General features: G+C 47.3%; 2 protein-coding genes across 6 annotated transcripts; one reads left to right on the top strand and one right to left on the bottom strand.

Moving 5' to 3' along the window:
• Window positions 1–282: 282 nt before the first annotated feature.
• On the top strand, window positions 283–3,434 carry LOC136452065 (S-adenosylmethionine synthase 4). Of its 3 annotated transcripts, none has more exons than XM_066452705.1 (2): window positions 283–477; window positions 2,039–3,434. In XM_066452705.1, the coding sequence occupies exons 1-2, from the start codon at window positions 317–319 to the stop codon at window positions 3,237–3,239; spliced, it is 1,362 nt and encodes a 453-aa protein (XP_066308802.1). In that variant the 5' UTR covers window positions 283–316; the 3' UTR covers window positions 3,240–3,434. The 3 variants fall into 3 exon arrangements, with proteins under 3 accessions (XP_066308802.1, XP_066308804.1, XP_066308803.1); XM_066452707.1 differs by having other exon boundaries at window positions 361–477; window positions 1,908–3,434; XM_066452706.1 differs by having other exon boundaries at window positions 395–532.
• Window positions 3,435–3,949: 515 nt separating this feature from the next.
• On the bottom strand, window positions 3,950–10,116 carry LOC136449881 (squamosa promoter-binding-like protein 1). 3 transcript variants are annotated; one of them, XM_066450104.1, is made up of 12 exons: window positions 9,820–10,116; window positions 9,073–9,732; window positions 7,644–7,825; window positions 7,322–7,537; window positions 7,164–7,228; window positions 6,616–6,690; window positions 6,399–6,506; window positions 6,172–6,289; window positions 5,933–6,074; window positions 5,711–5,852; window positions 5,024–5,641; window positions 3,950–4,653 (listed from the first exon to the last, which is right to left on the bottom strand). In XM_066450104.1, exons 2-12 carry the CDS (start codon window positions 9,597–9,599, stop codon window positions 4,195–4,197), a joined length of 2,652 nt encoding a protein of 883 aa, XP_066306201.1. In that variant the 5' UTR covers window positions 9,600–9,732; window positions 9,820–10,116; the 3' UTR covers window positions 3,950–4,194. The 3 variants fall into 3 exon arrangements, with proteins under 3 accessions (XP_066306201.1, XP_066306203.1, XP_066306200.1); XM_066450103.1 differs by having other exon boundaries at window positions 3,951–4,653; window positions 7,164–7,231; XM_066450106.1 differs by lacking the exons at window positions 6,399–6,506; window positions 6,616–6,690 and having other exon boundaries at window positions 7,164–7,231.
• Window positions 10,117–21,701: the final 11,585 nt, after the last annotated feature.

The following is a 21,701-nucleotide window of genomic DNA, read 5'->3' as shown; positions in this document are numbered from 1 at the left end:
CGCTCTTGCCGGGCTCGACCCAGCGAGTGCGACGCGACCGACCTTCACCCCCTCGCCAGCATGTTCGTTTGCGGTGGCTTATCGTAAAAGATAGTAAATTTTTAGTTAAAACAGTATTTTTATTTTATATAAACTAGCCGATCGTACTTCTTTATCCATCAACATCGTAAATTTTTAGTTAAAATAATATTTTTCTTTCACATAAATCAACCAACGATACTTTTCACAGCCAGCCATCATAATAACCAACCAACTCAACGGAGCATCCCCTACCGGGTCCAGGTCGACGCCCGGAACCCCGTCGCACCAGCTATAAATGGTCTTCGCGAGCACGAGCACGATCACGCCCCTCTGCGTCGGCCGGCACAGCGGGTCGGATCTACTGCTATTACTACGCCGTTTCCGTAGTAGCAGCGCCGTTCCGTTTCTGTCTTCCCCTCGCATCGCCGCCGCCGCCGCCGCCGCCGCGAAGTTAAGGTGAGGAGCCGTGCTGCCCGTCTATGTCCTTCCTACTCCGGCGGTCCGGCCACCGGTACTATGCCTCTCGTTATTCTGTTATACTCTGCGAGAGATTGATTGGTTGTCGATTATTTCTTTCCGCGTCTCCTGGGGTTTTGTCCTGTTCACTGAGCAACGCGTCCGCTTTTCCCGGAAACTAGCAGCATGTTCGGCTGGCTGGTTGATGGATGCCGATTCGTGAGGAAGTGCTGGCTGATTTATGCGAGAGAAAAATACTGTTCCAGCGAAATTTACGAACGTTTACCACGAGCCACAGCCAAATGAACATGCTGTAGATTAGCGGCTACCTTTTCTGCTCAATTTTTTCTTTTCTTTTTTGTCTATTAGCCGGGTTGATCACGAACGGGTAGGTTACAGCCAAGTCCTCTCTAATTGGTGGCCCAGATCTAGTCACCTGGCGTTGTTTCTTCTTGCGGCCGTCTTGGAAGGTTGTGTAGCCATTTCTCCTTGTAGCATAGTATCAAGTACTAGCATTGTAGGATCAGCGCCGATCAATGGTGAATGTGTGCTTCTATAGCGGAATCTTACTGTCGCGCACTGAAATTTTGCAACTTTGATTCTTCCGCACCTAGATAGGCGGGGTGGAAAGGTTCATTTTTTTTATGCTTATTCGCTGCGTAGAATCTTGTCCATTGAAGAACAAAGCTGGTGATGGCTGACTCAGATGCTTGTACCATGTGGGATTGGCTTAGTCACAGACTGTTTCGTGTGAAGTCAAGTGGAGTCCAATGGGCCTCTTGTTGTTTCGTGGAATCTTGTGTTAACTCGTGTAAATTTATAGTTGTCTTTTCTAGCAGATTCAAGTAGTAGTAGTATTTAGCATATTTCTTAAGTTTTCCACTGTTGAGTAGGTTCAATTCTGAGCAGCAATTGGCTTATAAGCCGTACTTTTTCAGCCAAGGAACAGTATTTTTCTCTCCCAACAAATCAGCCAACAATACTTTCAGCCATGGTTTATCAGCCAAGCGAATAGGGCAATTGGCTTGGACACATTTTCAATGTGATCGGTAATTTTAAATGGTGTTATTGATGAACAAGTCATTGGATTTTGTATATTTGCCTTGTTTGAGACTTTGAATAACTTATTTCCGGATTCTGTTCGTTTGTTTGCTAGCAGTTCTTTTTAGCGCTGTTTTATTTTTGTCCTTTGTGATTCCTACATAAGCATCTTCTGCAACTGAATTCCTTGGATTGTACTAAAGTTTGGACAGGACAATTCTGTTCTTTGAAATGAAATTTCAAGTCATATGGTTTGGTCAGTTAGGTTCTATACAGATAGTACCTCATCTTGAGATCTGTACCATATCAGAAAAGCTCATCTGCTTGTATATTCAGCAGTTTTCTTATCCTTCATTGATTTGAATCAGTTCTATTTGAAACTAATGTAGATTTATGGCACTGATCAAATATGTCCACTCAAAGAAGCCATTGGAATTTTCTTGAAGTCTGAATCTGGATAAGTTTCCAGGTACTGTGTTTCTTCTGACTTCTGAGTTGTGCATGCTACCATGTTATGCAGGTCCACGAAGATGGCTGAACTTGACACGTTCCTTTTCACATCCGAGTCCGTCAATGAAGGCCATCCTGATAAGCTCTGTGACCAGATATCTGATGCAGTGCTTGATGCATGCCTCGCTGAAGACCCTGACAGCAAGGTTGCTTGTGAGACCTGCACCAAGACTAACATGGTCATGGTCTTTGGTGAGATCACTACCAAAGCCAATGTTGACTATGAGAAGATTGTCAGGGATACTTGCCGTGGGATTGGCTTTGTGTCCAATGATGTAGGGCTGGATGCTGACCACTGCAAGGTGCTTGTCAACATTGAACAGCAGTCACCTGATATTGCACAGGGTGTTCATGGTCACTTCACCAAGCGTCCTGAGGAGATTGGTGCTGGCGACCAGGGGCACATGTTTGGATATGCAACTGACGAGACCCCTGAAATGATGCCCCTGAGCCATGTTCTTGCAACCAAGCTTGGTGCTCGCCTAACCGAGGTCCGCAAGAATGGGACCTGCCCATGGCTGAGGCCTGATGGGAAGACCCAGGTGACTGTTGAGTACCATAACGACAATGGTGCCGTGGTCCCTATTCGTGTCCACACTGTGCTCATCTCTACCCAGCATGACGAGACTGTTACCAATGATGAAATTGCTGCTGATCTGAAGGAACATGTCATTAAGCCTGTCATTCCAGAGCAGTACCTTGATGAGAAGACCATTTTCCATCTCAATCCATCAGGTCGCTTTGTCATTGGTGGACCTCATGGTGACGCAGGTCTTACTGGCAGGAAGATCATCATTGACACTTATGGAGGCTGGGGTGCCCACGGTGGTGGTGCTTTCTCTGGCAAGGACCCAACCAAGGTTGACCGCAGTGGAGCCTATATTGCAAGGCAGGTGGCCAAGAGCATTGTGGCCAGTGGTCTTGCCCGCCGTTGCATTGTCCAAGTGTCGTATGCCATTGGTGTGCCTGAACCGCTGTCAGTGTTTATCGACACATATGGGACAGGCAAGATCCCTGACAAGGAGATTCTGAAGATTGTGCTGGAGAACTTTGACTTCAGGCCAGGGATGATCATCATCGACCTTGATCTGAAGAGAGGTGGGAATGGCCGTTATCTCAAGACGGCGGCGTATGGGCACTTTGGCAGGGATGACCCGGACTTCACCTGGGAGCTTGTGAAGCCCCTCAAGTGGGAGAATCCTTCTGCCTGATCAAAAACTTGCAGCCAGCTCTACATTGGAACCTTTTTTTATCTATATAAAGTTGCATTGTTACTTTTGATACCAGTCTACCTGTCACTACATGTTATCTCACTTCCCCACTCACTGCTCGAGTAGAAAGTGTGTAAGACCTTATGCATACTGTTTATCTCTTCAACAAGCTTGTGTTGTGGGGTTTGTGATGCCTTTTCTTTTCGTTGTCATGTAATGTCGGTCGAGCCAAAGATGGGAGAGTACCGGAGACATGAAACTTCCTACGCCCTTGTACGCACAGGTGGTGACCGTCATCTGATTGGGCACTTCTGAGTTCTGACCAGCTTTCTGGTGGTCTGAAACAATTAATATGTTCTTATAAAAAATTAATGCCATTTGCTTGGTCCACTGGTGAAGGGCGGGTCTGATGTAAGCAGTAGAGTCTTACCGTCTGACTGTAAGATTCCGGATTCGAGTCGCGGTCTCCTTGCATTGCACAGGCGAGGGTAAGGCTTACCACTAACACCATTTCCTAGACCCTCCACAGAGCGAAAGCTCTCTACACTGAGTACGCCCTTGGTCCACTAATAAACGGCATTAATTACTGTTACAGACGATAATTAATGGGACAGGTTATTCGAGAAAAAAAAAGGAACAGGTGAGAATTTGGTTACCTACTTACCTGCCATTCTCAGCTACATCCCCCAACCCAAAAAAAAAACAGAATGCAGAAGTAAAAGGTTTTCTTCCTCTCAATGGATACAAGTAAAAGCTTTACCTCAGTCAGGATGCAAATGCAATATTGGAGTTACAAGCTAGGCAAGTTAGAGCACTTCACAGGTTATATTGTAACAAAAATTTCAATTTAGGCATTTTAGTCTAAGAAACATGTACATTACTAGAATCTAGCTTCGCTCAGCGCAAACATCTTCATCATACACTGATACAATTGGGCTGGCTCTTGTGCAGTCTATCAATTGGGGCCCCAACGTATATTGTCCCAGAGGAAAGGCCTCATACAAGCAACTTGTGGCGGGCTCTTCATGAGCAATCCCACACAGACACAGACGGCAGCAATGGCGACCAAGGAAAGCATCGCAGGCCTATTAGACAAAAACCTATTTGTCCGGGGATGGAAAAATGCAAGCTGCTGGACCTGCTGGACACATTGTCTGCAGCTCGATGTTTGGTTGATGCTTGGTTGTTTCTCCACACCAAATGTGATTTGATCGGCAGACTTCAATCCGCTAGCATGCTTTTCGACAGTATCAATTGTGGTGGGGATGGTAACCGAGACATGATCTCTGCTCACCCTTCTGTCAATTTTGTCCTGTGCCATTTGAATATAGGATACGTGGCCTCTCTGTCGAGCATATTCCTCAGGAGTGAAGCCAGTGGCGTCACGAGCATTCTTCCACGCTTTGATTCCCAACTGAGGCATTTAGGCAGAAAGAAGCCAGACAGCAATTTTTTCAGTACTTGCACAAATTCTCAAAAGTAAACAGAAAAGTTTTAAGGTAATTTTTTTTATTCATACACCTTACACAGAACTCTGATGTGATATTATATACCCTACACGATCTATTCGACAATCAATGTAACACACAAACCATGTTTTGGTGGAAGTCCTTTTTTTTTGAGAAGTACATAATGCATTTCGGATGAAAATGTTTCATGTGCAGACTTAGGTTCTTACAATAAATGGTGGTCTTAGCTTTTATTTTAAATGTGGTACACTAAGAATCGGAAATCTGCTACTCAGTGATGCTACAGTTAAGAACATGATAATTTATAGTAGTTACCTGCTGAGGATCATCAGTTAAAGCATCTAAAACACCAGTAGCATCACTGATTGTGGCTGCAATATGAAGAGGTGTAATATTTGACAGTCCTGTCATCGCAGGAGTGAACAAGAACTGAACTGGAGCACCGTCTCCACTGCCCACTGGAGCATAATTTGTTGCTGTGTATCTTAATAGACATTCAACTAAAGGCTTTGAGCGTTTCCTGACAGCAGTAAGCAACAGATTTTCTCCCAAGGCAAATTCAATTGGTGACGGGACATCTAGATCAATATCACCCTGGAACATGGTGTTCAGAAGCTTCCTTACAACAGCACACCATTCATGATCAATTGCAAAGGATAGCAGCCATCTAAATCTTGCAACAGGGAAACGGTCTGGACAATACTGTGGCTGCTCAGACGTAGCTCGCGCGTGGCTCCTTTGAAGGAGCCATCCGATTTCATGCAAAAAATGTAACGACCGACTGCGATAAGCCATCAGATCATCTATTCTTTCCGAGGTTTCATCAAATGAAATTAAATTCAATCCATGCTCCAACGTCCGAATTTCAGAACATACATCATTGTCGGTGACAACAAAGGGAACAGAAAGGCTGCTTTGATCATAATCTTCAACCTGAAAAGGGAGTCAAGTCTGTAATATGAACAAAAAATGAGGACATAAAAAAATACACGAACCATGCACCTCTATGAATCCTCTTCCACTTGTACAAGGAAAGGAACATGAGAAGGTTAGGCATTGAGGGCCTTGCTGCATAGTTGAATCTTCAAGTAGCATTTGTGTCTCTTCTTGAATTAAATATTTTTCACCAAACACACAAAGTAATCTAAAACAAAATTCAGATTTACCAGTTCACACAAGTTGGTTTAGACGAGACATTTAAATGTGAAAAAAAGAGATACATACTTTGTGGTTGGCTGAACTATATTGAAACCTCGCACAGAGAATTTTACAGATGAAGAACAAGCAACTGCAATAGGAGTTACACAGAGTCTCTGAAGCTTGTCACCAATTACCGGTTGCCAGGGAGATGCAAACATAAGACTACCTACCAAAAATAAGGAAAGAAAGACAAATGAAGCTGGTCTTCGAATATATGAAAAGAGAAGGAAGCAGAATAATGACTACAGATAAGACGAACGGACCATTGCAACTCAGTGTTAGGCAGTCCTGTACCCTAGCATACAACCATCCTTTTCTCCAAAGTCCATCATTGGATAAGCTAAGAAGCTTTTCTATCCAAGAAGCTGGATCATCATCAAGCTTTAATAGAAAAGGAAAATAAGAGTAAGTAAGCGATTTGCTTCTGCACCATATACTATAAAGAAAACATATACATATCTAAGTCGCAGTTAATGTAGTGCAATACTACCTCATCCCACATCCAATTAGGGAGGCGAAGGTAAATAGTTAGAATAACACAACCAGGCCTAATATAGCTTTCCATATCAGTTGGATAATGAGACAACCAGTTTTTAATCTGTAAATTCAAACCATTTAATGAACGATTTTGCATTAGCAACATAAAATCTTCACACTGATAAAGTTGTTAGAGAAACATGATTCCAGTTTGTAACATGATAAATGACCTGTTCCCGTAGATCTACAGGAAAATCTTTCGGCTCTTTTCCAAAGAGCTTGAACACAATTTTATCTGTTCGGCTCTGCAAATGTTATGTGCATAAGAGGTATTGGGCTAAGTAGGAATCAAACATCAGAAATACATCTTGGAGAATCAATCTAAAAATTTCAGAGTAACTTTCAGAAAATTATACTAAAATTGGAAAACCTGTTGCAAAACTATACTTTTAGAAATCACTTTCACAAAACTATACTTCTATTGTCAAATAGCATCATCAAATCATACATATGCGCTCAATTCGTACTGGCAAAATACACTTTTTAACAGCTAAAAATTGTAGTTTTGTGATATTGAATGGCAATAACTGTGTAGTTTTGTGATTCAGCTGGACAATAGAAATGTAGTTTCACGAAGTTGCTTCTCAAAAATATACTTGAGAGTAGAGACATAGATTGACAATGAAAGTGTAGTTTTTTTAGACTGGTTTGCAAAAGGTGCAGTTTTACGATGTCTGTTCAAGATTATTGTAGTTTACGAAATTTACTAAAAATTTACCTCAGCTTCTTCAGTGCAAGCATCATTCAAATCAAAATCCTGTACTCGCCTTTTCACTGGAGGCTCTTCTGAGAAAACAAGTTATTCAAATCATTTTCTTTTATAACTTTGGTATTTGTCACGCTAAACAGCATCAAGTAAATGATAAAATGTTTTACCTGCTAATGATTCCCTCCCGATAGGAGTTGATCGTATAATTTGCTCATGCACAATAGAACCATTTGCAGCATTATTACCAGCATTTGCCGATATTGAATTTGAATTTGCATTCTTTAGAATATCTTGATATGACTGTGTGCTAGCAATAGCAGCAAGGTTCTTCAAAATGTTAACCAAAGAATTAGGATGATTGATTTGCTCAGAAGAGCTACCAGCTGCCATCCACACAAGCACACAGTTAGAATTACTATGTCTGGAACTCTGGATTGCATGTGGTTTGAGATATTTGCATCTAAAATTGCTAATTGAAGGAGAACTTACGCTCTAGCCCAGAAAGTTGTTTTAACAGAAGGAATAAGGCGCTACTTAGGGATTGATTTTCATTCATGGAATTCCCATTCACAGCAGCTTGTGGTTGAACTTTCCTTCTCCTTCCATTATGTTTTGCTAGACGCGAGCGGCAGCTCTTCTTCCCTTCATCAAATTCTTGAAGAAGGTGAAACCTATCATGGCATACAGAATAGTTACTTTCTTCAGCTGATGAGCAAATGAAAGCAAATGAGAAATGCTTGCAATATTAAAATATGGATTCCATGTTTGATGCTAAACTCAAGATCATGATAAGCTGCTAAACTCAAGATGTATGTAGAAGAAAGAACCATGGTTGTTTTTTTTTCTTCTACATACATTTAGCAGCTTCTCATGATGTTACAACTTACAAGAGAATTATATAGCACTGCCTAGAGCAACACCAAACTTCAATTTTGCAGCCTATCATGATGTTACAACTTACAAGGGAATTGTATAGCAATGACTAGAGCAAATGGCCTCTCATTAATCAAACGAGTCAACACCACTCTATTGATATCCCCAGCAATTTCATTGAATTATCTATGTGCTCTTGTCTCTGATATATAGAGGTGAGAAATTATGATAACACATCATTAAATGAACCTTTAGCTATATATTCCTTACCCAAATGCCAATCAACTGAAACCATCACTTCAACAACTCCCTACAATTTTTTTAGTCTACTGTTTTAGACTTGATGTAAGGATATTAAGAAAAGTGCACAAACCTCTACTAAAAGTACATCCTTAATTTAGTGTCTTCTCAACTAACTATTTGCGGCCAATGAACTAGAGACATATAGCTGTCTCTACATGGAATCCTAGAACGACAAACAAGAAAGAATACTTTTCACAAGTAAAACACAAACAAACGAAAAACGGAGGTGGTAACATCGAAGCAGAAGAATATCTTTCTTCAATAACAAAAGGTATTCTAATAGTAGCAGAAGATAAAAATATGAGATAATCATAGAATGATATTGTACCGATAGCAATAGCACAGATCCAGGTAAAAGCACTTTTATATTATACTAACTAGTATTATGTGTGGGGGCATAAGCATTCCTCAAGGTACATGATCAGCATCACCTAGAGTTCTACCAAGCACAAAAATCAGCTTGGAATTTCTCAAGATAATAATCAGCATGAACTGGGATCCTTTCATGGGGCATAAAACTAATATGTTCAGTATTTCTCAAGGTTAAATGATCAGCAATTCATTTGTGTTGTGTGTTTGACACCCGGGTAATGTGTCCTGGTGTGTTTTTTTTCCCTCTTTTCTTTGCCGCTTTGGGTTTTTGTACTGGATCAATCTTTCTTTTCTTTCTCCAAAACAAAGATGCGCGGGAGAAAAAAAAATGATCAGCAATTGTAATCTCACAACGAAATTGGTGGCCAACCTGCTGCACTGCTGACAGAACCGATGCTCTACATTCTTGATGCAGACCACAGTCGTCCTGGTATGGGCTTCACACACCTTGTGCCTCTTATGGTAGTCCCTGGCACCGCTGAGATCGGCGTGGCAGCCGTCAACCTGACAAGTGGTGCTCGAACTGGCACCTTTCCTGGGTCTCTCCTCCTCCTCCTCCTCCTCCTCACTGCTCCGCCCTCTCTGAACAGACACCACGTGATTGTTGTCCCCATCGGCTACCGCAGAATTGCTGCAGTCGGCGCTGCCGTCCTCCACTGGCGAGAGCCGCCGCCTCTTGTCAACGACGACGCCGAAATCGATCTCCCCCTGAGCTCGGCTCAGCTCCCTGATGCTGCACTCGGACGGCGCGGCGGCCGCCGGCGTGGCCAGGAACAGGTTGGTGTCCCACCTCCAGTCGTTCAAATTCCAGTCGAGGCTCTTGTTCCTGTTCCCACCGGTCATTCTGGCCGCACTGGCTTGGTCGCCGCTCTCTTTCCACAGGAAACCGGCTTCCATTTCCACTGCCTTCCCCTCCTCCCTGTCGCCCCTCTTGCTCTTCCTTTGCTGCTCTTTTGAGGGGAATTGATCCTCCTGTTGTTGGCACGTATGACAAGAATCCAAAGATCCCTGAATTCAACTACATCCCAGACTACAGACGAAACAAACACAGAGAATTACCAACCTTGGATTGGGACAAATCCTGAAACTAATGAAGAGGACAAGAACCAAGAAGTACCTGAGCTCGGGCCCGGCGGCTATAACGATGCCGTGGTTATCCAAGGGAAGCAACGCCCTTGAACTGAAAGGCGAGAAATGATTGAAGAAATGGAGATGGAGTAGTAGCTCATGGAGAGAGCCAAGTCAAGAATTGGGTACCGTGCGTTACGACCGATTGGGGATGGGGCTGCTACTACTACTACTACTTTTCGTCTCCCGGATCCTGTAGCGGCCGCGGTGGAACGGGGGGCGAAGTATCCTGGGGAGGCAGGGCCCTTGGCCCCCGGCATATTCACTTGTTCACACCACCGCCGCCTCTTTTTCATCACGCCTGTCTGAAGGCTTTCCCTGATGCTATACTTATAGCTCAGGTGCTATACAGGTTCGAATAAAAAAATATAGATGCTCTGTATATATGTTTGGAGAGAAAAAGTGATTCATGCTAAAAAAGAAGAGAGAGAAAATAAAGCTAAGGCATAATGAAAACAAAAATATTTCTATACAAATCATAAGTAATCTTAATGTTTTCTAATCTATCCTTATTTATACCAGTAGAGCATTAGTCTTCATTCGTGGTCTCTTGTCCGGCGCTCGGACAGCGACGCCACGGCCAAGGGTCCGGTTGCCGGTTGGAACTTGGAAGAGCAGCATGACCTGCTGACGCAGGGCGGCGATTCCCTCGTTTCCGTGACGCTGGGCGGTCGGCCCCACGACCGAGGCTGCGCTGCAGGCCTTTTCGTCTCTGCATGTTCATCAAGCGACTGAAATTGGATATTGGTCCTGGTCCAAAACTTAAGCTAAAAACACTGTTTTGGTTGATTTGTTTTGAGAAAAAATACTGTTCGACTGGTTTAGTGAACAGTAACTATATGATTTTTTTTCTAGGTAATCATGAAACGAAAACGTACGCATTAAAATAGGTTTCCATGGTGTATTGTCTCTGAGAAGCCTCATGCCATTTTGATGATTATAATATTACCGTATAACACAATTTTGTATCATAATGTTAATATTTTTTATATAACTTTGCTCCGGCTTTAAATCATTTTAACTCCTCAAAAGAAGTGAGAATTGCATCTTTTCATGAACGGAAAGAGCATTTAATAGAACTAACATTATTTGTTGTCCTAAATTATATAGTCCATTTTAGCTTTTTTTATAAGTTAAGTTTTCTCAACTTTGACCCACATATGCAATTATAAACTACCTTATGAAAGGTAAAGGCATATCCTCCACTCTCTATAGAATAAGAATTCTAACAGGTTTTATTAAAAGCAGTATTACGAGATAAAATAGAGATCGAAATCTTAATTAGTTTATTTGCCTCTCCATAACCCGAGCTCACACTCTCGGGAGGGCCTACATGTATGCACGAGATATCAATGGTGGCCACCAGGTACATCCATTTAAAAAAAAAAAATCACTGTAGCACTTCCAATTCTATGCCTCTGTATACAATATAAGTCCTCGCCAAGTGTCCTTCTGTGCTATTGATTGAATACTTCACGCATCATCAATGACGTCTCCAAAGAGGAAAAAAACCAAAATATATCAATTTTGACAATCATGTATCTAATTTGATAGCTTATTTAGCGGTGACCTAGAGGAGTAACATATTATTATCAACGAGACTATGATGCATAAAAATAAAAATGACTTTTTGGTATCTAACATGCAATTGGTCCATCGATTATCCAACAATGTGCATGCCTTAAAAGCTCACAAGAAGCATGACATAGACCATTCATTTTTTTTGTCACGCAAAGCTAAATACCGGTGACAAGGCTCAAACTTAGGGATATGTTAAGTATTAGGATAAGAGGTTCCCTATCGAAGGACCCCCGACCGATCCCTTCAGGATCGCTTGGGAGGCAACACCCATCAGGTACGCTCGTACGCACCTTCCAGCCAAGGATCGAGCAAAACCCCGAGAACGCCCTCGACAGCTGCTCGGGACCCCGGGGATCACCTGAGCGCCAGGCTCTCGATCAACGGCTGCCCGAGGCTGATCCTCGTCTGCTTACACTAGAATTTTTATGCACTCTAAAAATAACGGACACTAGGGTAGAGTTTAGGTTCTTTGGAAAAGAATTTGCTCCTAGTTGGAAGGAACTAAGCCTTTTACTTGGTTTTCATGCACGCTGCTCAGTTGATTTAGATTTAACATTACCTGAATTTGAAAGAGGGCAATTTTGGCAAGAGATTACGGGGAAAAGAGAGTTTAATTATTCTCGAACCAATGACATTATCGTTGGTTAGGCATGACCATGTTTCCTAGTGTCGGTGTTTTTGGACCACCGACGAGTAAATTTGTATTTGCGCGCCTGGCTCGGATGGTGTGCTCGGAGGACACAAGGGTTTTACTGGTTCAGGCGGAACGTCCCTACGTCTAGTTCGTTGTTGTTCGTGTTATCGGCACTTGGTTTGCAGTAGGGGTTACAAACAGGCGAGAGAGGGAGAGGATTCCAAGTCTCTAGTGGAAGGAGTGAATGGGTGCTGAGAGCTCGTTTGCTGCTCAGCCGTGTGCTCGTGTCGTGCTCTTATGTTCAGATCCCTCCCTAGGTAGGGGCTCCCTACTTCACCTTTTATAGGCGAAGGGAAAGCGTGTGTTACAGAGGAGGAAAAGGAGAAGAATGAGAGAGAAGAAGGCTTCCAAGATTGCCGGGTCCTTCTTCTCCTTCATGCGGGTCCCACCGATCCTATAGACGTCAATAGGGATAGCTCCACGTCGTGGTCCTATTCATCACTAGTGCCATGCGCAGGCGTCATCTGCTGGTCATGGCGTTCCACTCCATCCTCGCGGATGTCGTGGTGAACTGACACGCCTGTCAGCGTTCGTACGAGGGTTAGGTAGAACAGCACCGCACACCCGACACTGTTCTTGATGTGAATCCCCAGATATAGCCCGTCATGGCCACGTGTTACATCGAGGTGTGCCAGCCTCTTCCCTGGTATCAGAGTTTTGACCCAAGCTCATACGCTTGGACCTGGAGTGGTTGGCAGCGGTATGGGTCCCCGTCGGATGAGACGGAACCCGCGTCTTCGAGGTTAGGCAAGACGGAGCCTGCGACCTTGGGTGGGACATAAACCGCGTCCTTGGGGTCGGGCGAGACAGAGCCCGTGGCCTTGAGGTCGGGCAAGACAGAGCCCGTGGCCTCGGGGTCGGGCGAGACGGAGCCCGCGGCCTTGGGATAGACGGAACCCGCGTCCTTGGGGTCGGGCGAGACAGAGCCCGCACCCAAGGGGTTGGACGAGATGGAGCCCACGGCCTCAAGGTCGGGCGAGATGGAGCCCACGACCTTGGGGTCGGGCGAGACCTTTTAATATGTCTCTAGCCATCCGAGGAAGTCAGCGTGGGTGCTAACTTCTTTGCTTTGGGTATCCCTATTGTCAATACCCGATAGTAGCCCCCGAGCCTGCGGAGGAGTAGAATACTCCTTTGGAGGCTTTTCTGGACAGGACTCTGAGGGCCTTGGCCTTCTTTTTGTAGCCCGTGGCATATCCTGGTAGGACGGTGATTCCCTTTTGTCATGATCGGTCTTCTTGGGGACATGTAACCGTAGGATTCGGGAGGTTGGAAAGATTTTTCTTGATTTCGGTCCCCTAGGATCCGATCGGTCTGCCGTCGTACTGCGACCAAGCGTTCGGTCTCCTTGCGAGTGCAACTTCCCTCAAGCCCCTACGTGTAGCAGGGGTCCGGTCGAGGGTCGACTCATCTTTGTGATCGTCATCCCTCAAGCGTTTTTTGATAAAACAGAGGGGCTGAGCCGTGCCATGTTTTTCCTTGATGGACGAAACATGGAGCTCGGTCAGCTGTTAACGGGCTAGTTCGAGTAGGGCCCCAAGTTATCATTCGTGGGGGTCCAGCATGGGTCAGCTAGTGACCGACTCTAGACTCTTGGTGGCCAATCCATATAGTTCTTGGATTCGTTCAACCGGTCCCAAGGGCTCGTTGCCTTTCTTCGAGAAAAAAATCATGGACTGAGAACTAACCAAGACTCGAACGTGGGCCAGGATGCCCGCGGCGCTTGTGCGCCCGGGTACTGGCCGCTAGTGGGCCCATCCCTTTCCACCCCTCGCTCTAAGGGTGCCCTAGAGCCGTCATCCGTGCAGGTGGTCATGTCTGTGGTGGGGCGGACGGAAGGGGGTGCACCCAAGGCATCCTTCGTGGATGTGGTGATAGGGCAGGCCTCCATGTCCACATCACCTGCCCCCTCTATTGCTAGAGGAGCTGCTCTAGAGGAGCTACCACCGCGAGAGAGGTCGACGCCACTTGAGGTCGGCACGAGGACATCCCAGTCTCTGGTCAGGGTGGCTGCCGTCGATGACATAGTAGAGGAGAGGGAATGGGGGAGCATCCACATGGAGGTTGGGGACGTGGTTCGCACCCTAACCACCATGCTGAGTTTGATGCGCGACATTGTCACCCTGGTTAGCCAAGTATGATTTGATCGTACTTTCGACCCTCATGTTCTCCTTCTACACATATAAGTCTTGTCTTCTTCACAGATCCTTATGGCCTGCTACTGTGAGAAGTCCTAGTTCCTTGCCGAGGAGACGCGGCAGAGTAAGGGGCTGGCCGCACAGCTCGCTATCGCCTGTCAGAAGGTGGCTGAGCTTGTCCCTACCACCCAGGAGGTGGCCGACCTCTGAGTCATGGAGAAGGATGCTCGCGACGATGCCCGCGAGGCCAAGGAGAAGCTCGCAGCCCTAATGGAGAGGGTGCGCACGGACGCTATGGAGGCCGAGTGGCTACAGAAGGAGTGGGACAATTTGCTCTGGGCTATAGAGGAGCTTCGCATGGGGATTGACCTGGCTCACCAGGAGTGCGCCGACGCTCAACAGTGGATCGACCACCATGAGGATGAGCTTCAGGGGGAGAGGGACCTGAAGGTTGCAGCTGAGGGCATGGCCATCGGGCTCACCGTGGAGGTCAATCAGTGCCAAGAAGAGGTCTGGCGCCTAGAGGCTAAGGTGACCCATCAACGCGATGAGGTGCACAGGCTTTGGTCGGACGTGAACGGTAAGTCTCTGGTTTCCCTTGTTGTCTTTCTACCTGAAATCCATGGTAAGCCTTTTAACATGGTTGGTACGTGAGTTGGGTAGGTCTCGACGACAAGTTTGGGGCGGAGGTGGTGAAGAGCCGTGGTCTAGAGAAGGAGCTCAGAGAGGTGAAGGACACCCTCCAGAAGGAGAGCGACAAACACGACAACCTGTGCGTCGCCGTCTAGCTGGTCTACGATGAGCTCGAGCTAGCCCCAGAGCAGGACATAAGCTCGCTCATGGTTCACGCCACCCGGATCATGGACCAAGCACGTGATATGGCAAGGGGCACGCTTTGCTTTGGCATTCACCGATCGTTCATGATCGCCCGTTCTCATTACGAGAACATCGATCTGGAGACGATGAGCCAAGGCTTCGTGCCTGTCTATACCGATGTCGAGCTGAATGACATTGAGAAGGAGGTGGCCCCCCTGGCTTGACCTTTTTGCCAAGATAGAAGATGAAATCATCGCCCCAAGGGGTTAGTTTAGTTAGATAGGTCGGGCGGCACATTTGTAATAAGTGGACAAGTTCCAACCCTTCTGTTTCGTTTAAACAAGCTTGTTCTTTTGTTTCGGTTGAACAAATTCATTCTTTCTCCCTTTTTATGTGTAAAAAGGGTTAATGTGTTTCGACCCTTCCTATTGTTAAGACTATAGAGCTTAAGGTGTGGGCAAAAAACTCTGATCACGCTGGTAAGCAAGAGTGCCGTTGCTGCTGGGGTGTAGGTTCCTTGCAGTCTGACCAGTTTTACTCAGTGTTTGTTTTCCGCAAACCTTGCCTCTAGGTTTTTAATGTGAGAAAGGGTCGGGCATGATGACTATTTCAGAATGGATACATATACCCTTATCAGCCCCCAAATGAGGACTGACCCCTTGCCATTGCTGGGGTCAGGTTTCACTAAAGATCGAGGAGACGATTGCGAAACTAGTAAGAGAAAGCATTTTTTATTTTAGAAATGTTATTCTTAGTTTTTGTACGTACCCCTCCCTAGGTTTCGAGCCATCGTCCTACGACTGCACATTTGGTCTCCTTATGAGTCCAACTTCCCTCGACCCCCCATGCATTACAGGGGTCCGATCGAGGGGTCAGCTCATCTTTGTGATCGTCATTCCTCAAGCGTTTTTTTGATAAAATGGAGAAACTGAGCCGTGCCATGTTTTCCCTCGATGGACAAAAAATGGTGCTGGATGAGCTATTAATGGGCTAGTCCGAGTGGGGCCTCGACTTCTCATTCACGGGGGTTCAGCATGGGTCAGCTGGTGACCGACTCTAGATTCTCAGTGGCCAATCCATATAGTTCTCAGGTCTATTCAACCGGTCCCAAAGGCCCATTGCCTTTCTTCGAGGGAAACCATGGACTAGGAACCGACCAAGACTCGAACATGGGCCGGGATGCTCGCGGCGCTCATGCACCTGGGTACTGGCCGCTAGTGGTCCTATCCCTTTCCACCCCTCACTCTATGGGTGCCCTGGAGCGGCTGTGAACCCATCGGAGGGCCAGCCTTCGAACTCCTAGGCCTGAATGGGCCGTAGAAGCATTTTTGGCTCCGTATCCCACCTTACCTGTGATGGTTCTCATGCCTGTCTACCCCAACACTGAGCTGGACGACATCGAGAAGGAGGTGGCCCTCTAGCACAAGACTTACCTACCGAGATAGAGGATGAGATCATCCCCCAAGAAATTAGTTTGGTAGATAAGCCAGGTGGCGAACTCGTAATAAGTGTACAAGCTCTTAAATTTTGTTATGGCCAAACAAATTTTTAGCTCTTCTCCTCTTTTTATATAAAAAGGTTAGTGTGTTCTGACCCTTTCCATCATTAAGGCTGTAAAGCTCGGGTGTGGGTGAAAAAACTCAGATCACGCTGGTGAGCAAAAACATCGTAGCCGCTGGGGCGTCGGTTTCTTATAGTCTAACTAGTTTTACTTGGCATTTGTTTCCGCAACCCTTGCTTCTAGATCTTAACGTGAGAAAGGGTCAGGCATAGAGAATGTCTACCGGATAGATATACTCTTTAATGCATTCTGACTCTTTCCATAGTTAAGGCTAAAAAGCTCAGGGAGCAGGCAAAAAACTCTGATCACAATGGTGAGCAAAAATGCCATAGTCGCTGGGGTGTAGGTTTCTTGTGGTCTGACCAGTTTTACTTAGTGTTTGTTTCCGTAACCCTTGCTTCTAGATCTTAACATGAGAAAGGGTCAGGCATAGAGAATGTCTACTAGATAGATATACTCTTATCAGCCCCCGAGTGAGGCCCGACCCCTTGCCGTTGCTAGGGTTGGGTGTCACTAAAGATCGAGGAGTCGACAACGAAATCGATAAGAGAAAGCGTGCATAGATTAAGGGTAAAAACGACATAGCTATTTGATGTTCCAAGCGTTGATGAAGACTTCGCCGTCAATGGTCTTGAGATTATAGGTGCCTAGTCGGAGCACCTCCGTGACGACGTACGGTCCTTCCCATAGCGGAGAGAGAGCTTGTGGCAGTTCTTGTTGCTCTGAACGAGGCAAAGCATATAAAAAGGTTAATGCACTCTGACCCTTTTTGTTGTTAAGGTTGTAAAGCTTGGGGTGTGGGTGAAAAAACTCTGATCATGCTAGTGAGCAAAAACGTCGTAGCCATTGGGGCGTAGGTTTCTTACAGTCCGACCAGTTTTACTCAGCGTTTGTTTTCGCAACCCTTGCTTCTAGATCTTAACGTGAGAAAGGGTTGGGCATAGAGAATGCCTACCAGATAGATATACTCTTTAATGTGTTCGCTAAAAAGCTTGGGGTGCGGGCAAAAAACTTTGATCATGTTGGTGAGCAAAAACGCCATAGCCGCTGGGGTATAGGTTTCTTGCGGTCCGACCAGTTTTACTCAGTGTTTGTTTCTGCAAACCTTGCTTCTAGATCTTATCGTGAGAAAGGATCGAGCATAGAGAATGTATACCAAATAGATATGCTCTTATCGCCCCCTGAGTGAGGCCCGACCCCTTGCTGTTGCTGGGGTCGGGTGTCATAAAGTTCGAGGAGTCGATAGCGAAACTGATAAGAGAAAGCGTACGTAGATTAAGGGTAAAAGCGACGTAGTTGTTTGATGTTCTAGGCGTTGACGAAGACTTCACCGTCGATGGTCTTGAGCCTATAGGTGCCTGGTCGGAGTACCTCCATGATGACGTACGGTCCTTCCCATGGTGGAGAGAACTTGTGGCAGTTCTTGTTGCTCTGGATGAGGCGGAGCACTAGGCCCTCGACGTTGAAGGCCCGACCCCGCACTCGATGGTTGTGGTACCGGCGCAACACTTGCTGGTACTTGGCCGAGCAGAGGAGGGCAACGTCGCATGCTTCATCTAGCTGGTCCATGGCATCCTTGAGGGATGCCTCAGCTCCCTGTTTGTCATACGCCCTTTTCATCGAACAACTATGTTGCTCTACCACCAGGGACGCTGCACTTTGAGGGCATGTCCCTCTTCTTCTCGCTCTACCACTAGGGCGGCACTGACCACTTATATGGAGGCTGCAATATAGAGCAGAAGCGGTTCCCCATTGGTTGGGGGGACCAGGATTGGGGCCTTTGTCAGGAGCTACTTGACTTTGTCAAGTGCCTCCTAGGCCTCGGACGTCCATTCGAAGCGGTCGGCCTTCTTTAGAAGCTGATAGAGGGGTCGGGTGCTTCCTCGATGACCTCCTCCCTAATGGCCATAAGCTCTTTGGAGGCAACAATTGCCGCGGCGTGTTCGCAACACTCAACCTCGCACTCGTAGGCGTGCTAGAAGGAGGTGCCGATGGTGATGACCTGCATGGACCTAGCATCTTCAACTTAAGATAGGTGTAGTTGGGGACGACCATGAACTTCGCGTAGCATGGACATCCCAGGATGGCGTGGTAGGTCCCGTGGAACCCGACCACCTCGAAGGTAAGGGTCTCCATCCTATAATTGGTCGAATTACCAAAGGTGACAGGCAGATTGATCTACCCAAGTGGCACGACCTGCTTTCTTGGCACGATGCCATGGAAAGGCACCCTAGTCGGCCGGATGCACAATCGATCGATGCCCATGGCATCGAGCATTTTAGCGTACATAATGTTGAGGCCGCTTCCTCCATCCATCAGTACCTTAGTGAGCCACTTTGTGCCGATGATCGGGTCAACCACGAGCGGGTATCTTCCCGGCTGCGGGACACTTTTCCGAGTGGTCAGTCTGATTAAAGGTTATGGCAGACTCCAACCATCGGAGGAAGGAAGGCACGACTAGCTCGGCCATATAGACCTCGCGGCATGCAAGCTTCTGGCAGCGCTTGGAGTCGTAGGCCACAGACCCTCCGAAGATCATGAGGCAGCCATCCAGCATTAGAAATCCGCCGTCCTCCCCCTCGGCGTTGTTTATGGTAGGCTTGGGCTCCTTCCCATGCTCTCCCTTGTTGGAGCCTCCAGACAAGAACCGCTTCATGAGGACGCAATCCTTGTATATGTGCTTGACGGGGAAAGCATGGTTTAGGCATGGCCCTTCGAGCAGCTTCTCGAAGTGGTCCGGGGTACCCTCGGCGGGCTTCTAACCCCCCTTACGGTTGGTAGTGGCCATGAGTGAGCCCTCGCACCACTACTTGTTGTTCTTCTTGTTGGGGCGGTGGGAGGCGCCTTCGCCGGCATCCTCATCGCACTTTTCCTTGCCCTTGGGGCGGTCGAAAATTGCCCCGACCGCCTCCTCACCTGAGGCATGGCTTGTGGTGATGTCGAGGAGCTCCTTGGTGGTTCACGGGCCCTTACATCCCAGCTTGTGAACTAGGGACTTGCAGGTGGTCCCAGACAGGAAAGCTCTTATGACGTCGACGTCGGCGACGTTGGGCAGCTCGTTGCACTGCCGGGACAAGCGCCGAATGTACCCATGAAGAGTTTCCCCTGACTTCTATTAGTAGTTTTTGAGATCCCATGGGTTCCTAGGACGTGCGTATGTGCCCTGGAAGTTTCCTACGAAGATCTCTTTTAGGTCTGCTCAACTTTGGATTCAGTTGGACGGAAGGTGTTCCAACTACGTTCCCGCTGAATCGGCCAGGAACAATGGAAGGTTGCGAATAATGAAATTGTTACTATCCGCTCCACCGGCTTGGCAAGCAAGCCGATAATCCTCGAGCCACAGTCCGAGGTTTGTCTCCCCGGAGTATTTCGAGATGTTGGTTGGCGGTCGGTACCGCGGTGGGGAGATGGCGCTGAGGATGTGTCGACCAAAGGCCTGAGGTCCTAGCAAGTCGGGGCTCGGGCTTCGGTCCTTGCCGCTATCATAGCGTCCGCCACGACAAGGGTGGTAGCCGCAGCTAGCCTCCTCCCTCTCATCACCGTGGGCATGCCCGTGGACATCTAGGGTGTTGCGTGCATCACGGTGGAGGGTACCTGCCATGAAACATTCTCACGAGGGATGATGTTTCCCCCTGCTGGAGTCAGAGTCAGAGGGTGACTCTGATTCTCCCGCGAGAAGGTCGTGGAAAGATTCTGTGATGTATTCGGTCATCCCCAAGAACTCATCGTTCATAGGGGATGGGGGCATGCGCTATGCCACAAGGTGGCTTACGGTCTCTGCGGCGTTGTGCAGACCGAACAGGAGCGCTATCAGGGCGCTCTGGATGAGGTATTTCGGGGAGAGCGGCTCTCCTGTGGCAAGTTGTGTCATGACATTGACGAACAAGAAGATGAGGCGGCGTTGGTCCTCCTGGAATGCTCGGGGTCCTAGGAAGGCGCTGAGCTGTCACTCTAGCCCTCCGTAATCGAAGCTGAGGAGTTGGTCGCTCCTAGGGGTGCGAGCCTCCGATGCGTGCAACTACAGCTCCTCAAGCGCCTCGGCGATCGCGTTGAGGCTGGCGGAGTGGAGAGGTTGGACGGCGGTGGGAACCTACGTCAACTCTCTCTCTGTCGTAATGATGAAGTTCAGGTTCCCGAAGCACACGTGCATGCCCGGGACCTAGCTAATGCCATGACTAGCCATTCGAGGCCTGATGTGGACGTCGAGACGCGCAAAAAGCCCTACTCGGCGTGCCAACTGTCGGTGTTTTCGGACCACCGATGAGTAAATTTGGATTTACGCGTCTCGCTCGGATGGTGTGCTCAGAGGACACAAGAGTTTATACTGGTTCGGGCAAAACATCCCTACGTCGAGTTCACTACTGCTTGTGTTACCGATACTTGGTTTGAAGTAGGGGTTACAAACATGTGAGAGAGGAAGATGATCTCAAGTCTCTGGTGGAAGGAGTGAACGGGTGCTGAGAGCTCGCTTGCCGCTCAGCCGTGTGTTCGTGTCATGCTCTTGTGTCAAGATCTCCCCTGTGTCTAGCCCCCCTTTTCATGGGGTGCCCTGCTTCCCCTTTTATAGGCGAAGGGAAAGCGTGGGTTACAGAGGAGGAAAAGAAGAAGAATGAGAGAGAGAAGAAGGCTTCCAAGGTTGCCGGATCCTTCTTCTCCTTCATGCGGATCCCACCGATCCTGTAGATGTCAATAGGGATGGCTCTACGTTGCGGTCCTATTTGTCACTGGCGCCATGCGCAGGCGTCATCTGCCGGTCATGGTGTTCCACTCCATCCCGGCGGACATCGTGGTGAACTGACGCGCCTGTCAGCGTCTGTACGAGAGTTAGGCAGAACAACACCTGCATGTCCGACAGTGTTCTTGATGTGAATTCCCAGGTATGGCCCGTCATGGCCACGGGTTACCTAAGGCGTGCTAGCCTCTTCCCTGGTGTTAGAGTTTGGACCTAGGCCCATACGCTTGGACCTGGAGTGGTTGGCCGCGGTATGGGTCCTCATCGGAAGAGACAGAACCCACGTCTTTGAGGTCGTGCGAGACAGAAACCGTGTCCTTAGGGTCGAGCGAGACGGAGTCCGCACCCA

Source organism: Miscanthus floridulus, chromosome 5, assembly GCF_019320115.1.
Source record: "Miscanthus floridulus cultivar M001 chromosome 5, ASM1932011v1, whole genome shotgun sequence".
Lineage (NCBI taxonomy): Eukaryota > Viridiplantae > Streptophyta > Magnoliopsida > Poales > Poaceae > Miscanthus > Miscanthus floridulus.
Note: the sequence above shows the minus strand (reverse complement) of the source record. Positions and strands in the feature narration are given on the sequence as shown.

Bases quoted from the DNA above. Each gene is read 5' to 3' on its own strand.
- LOC136449881 (XM_066450103.1), bottom strand. From the start codon at position 9,599: ATGGAAGCCGGTTTCCTGTGGAAAGAGAGCGGCGACCAAGCCAGTGCG. The intron at 6,691-7,163 runs GTAAATTTTTAG...TAACATTTGCAG, and splicing joins CTTGCACTGAAGAAGCTGAG to AGCCGAACAGATAAAATTGT. The intron at 6,290-6,398 runs GTAGTATTGCAC...TTTCTATTAAAG, and splicing joins CTAATTGGATGTGGGATGAG to CTTGATGATGATCCAGCTTC.
- LOC136452065 (XM_066452705.1), top strand. From the start codon at position 317: ATGGTCTTCGCGAGCACGAGCACGATCACGCCCCTCTGCGTCGGCCGG. The intron at 478-2,038 runs GTGAGGAGCCGT...CATGTTATGCAG, and splicing joins GCCGCCGCCGCGAAGTTAAG to GTCCACGAAGATGGCTGAAC.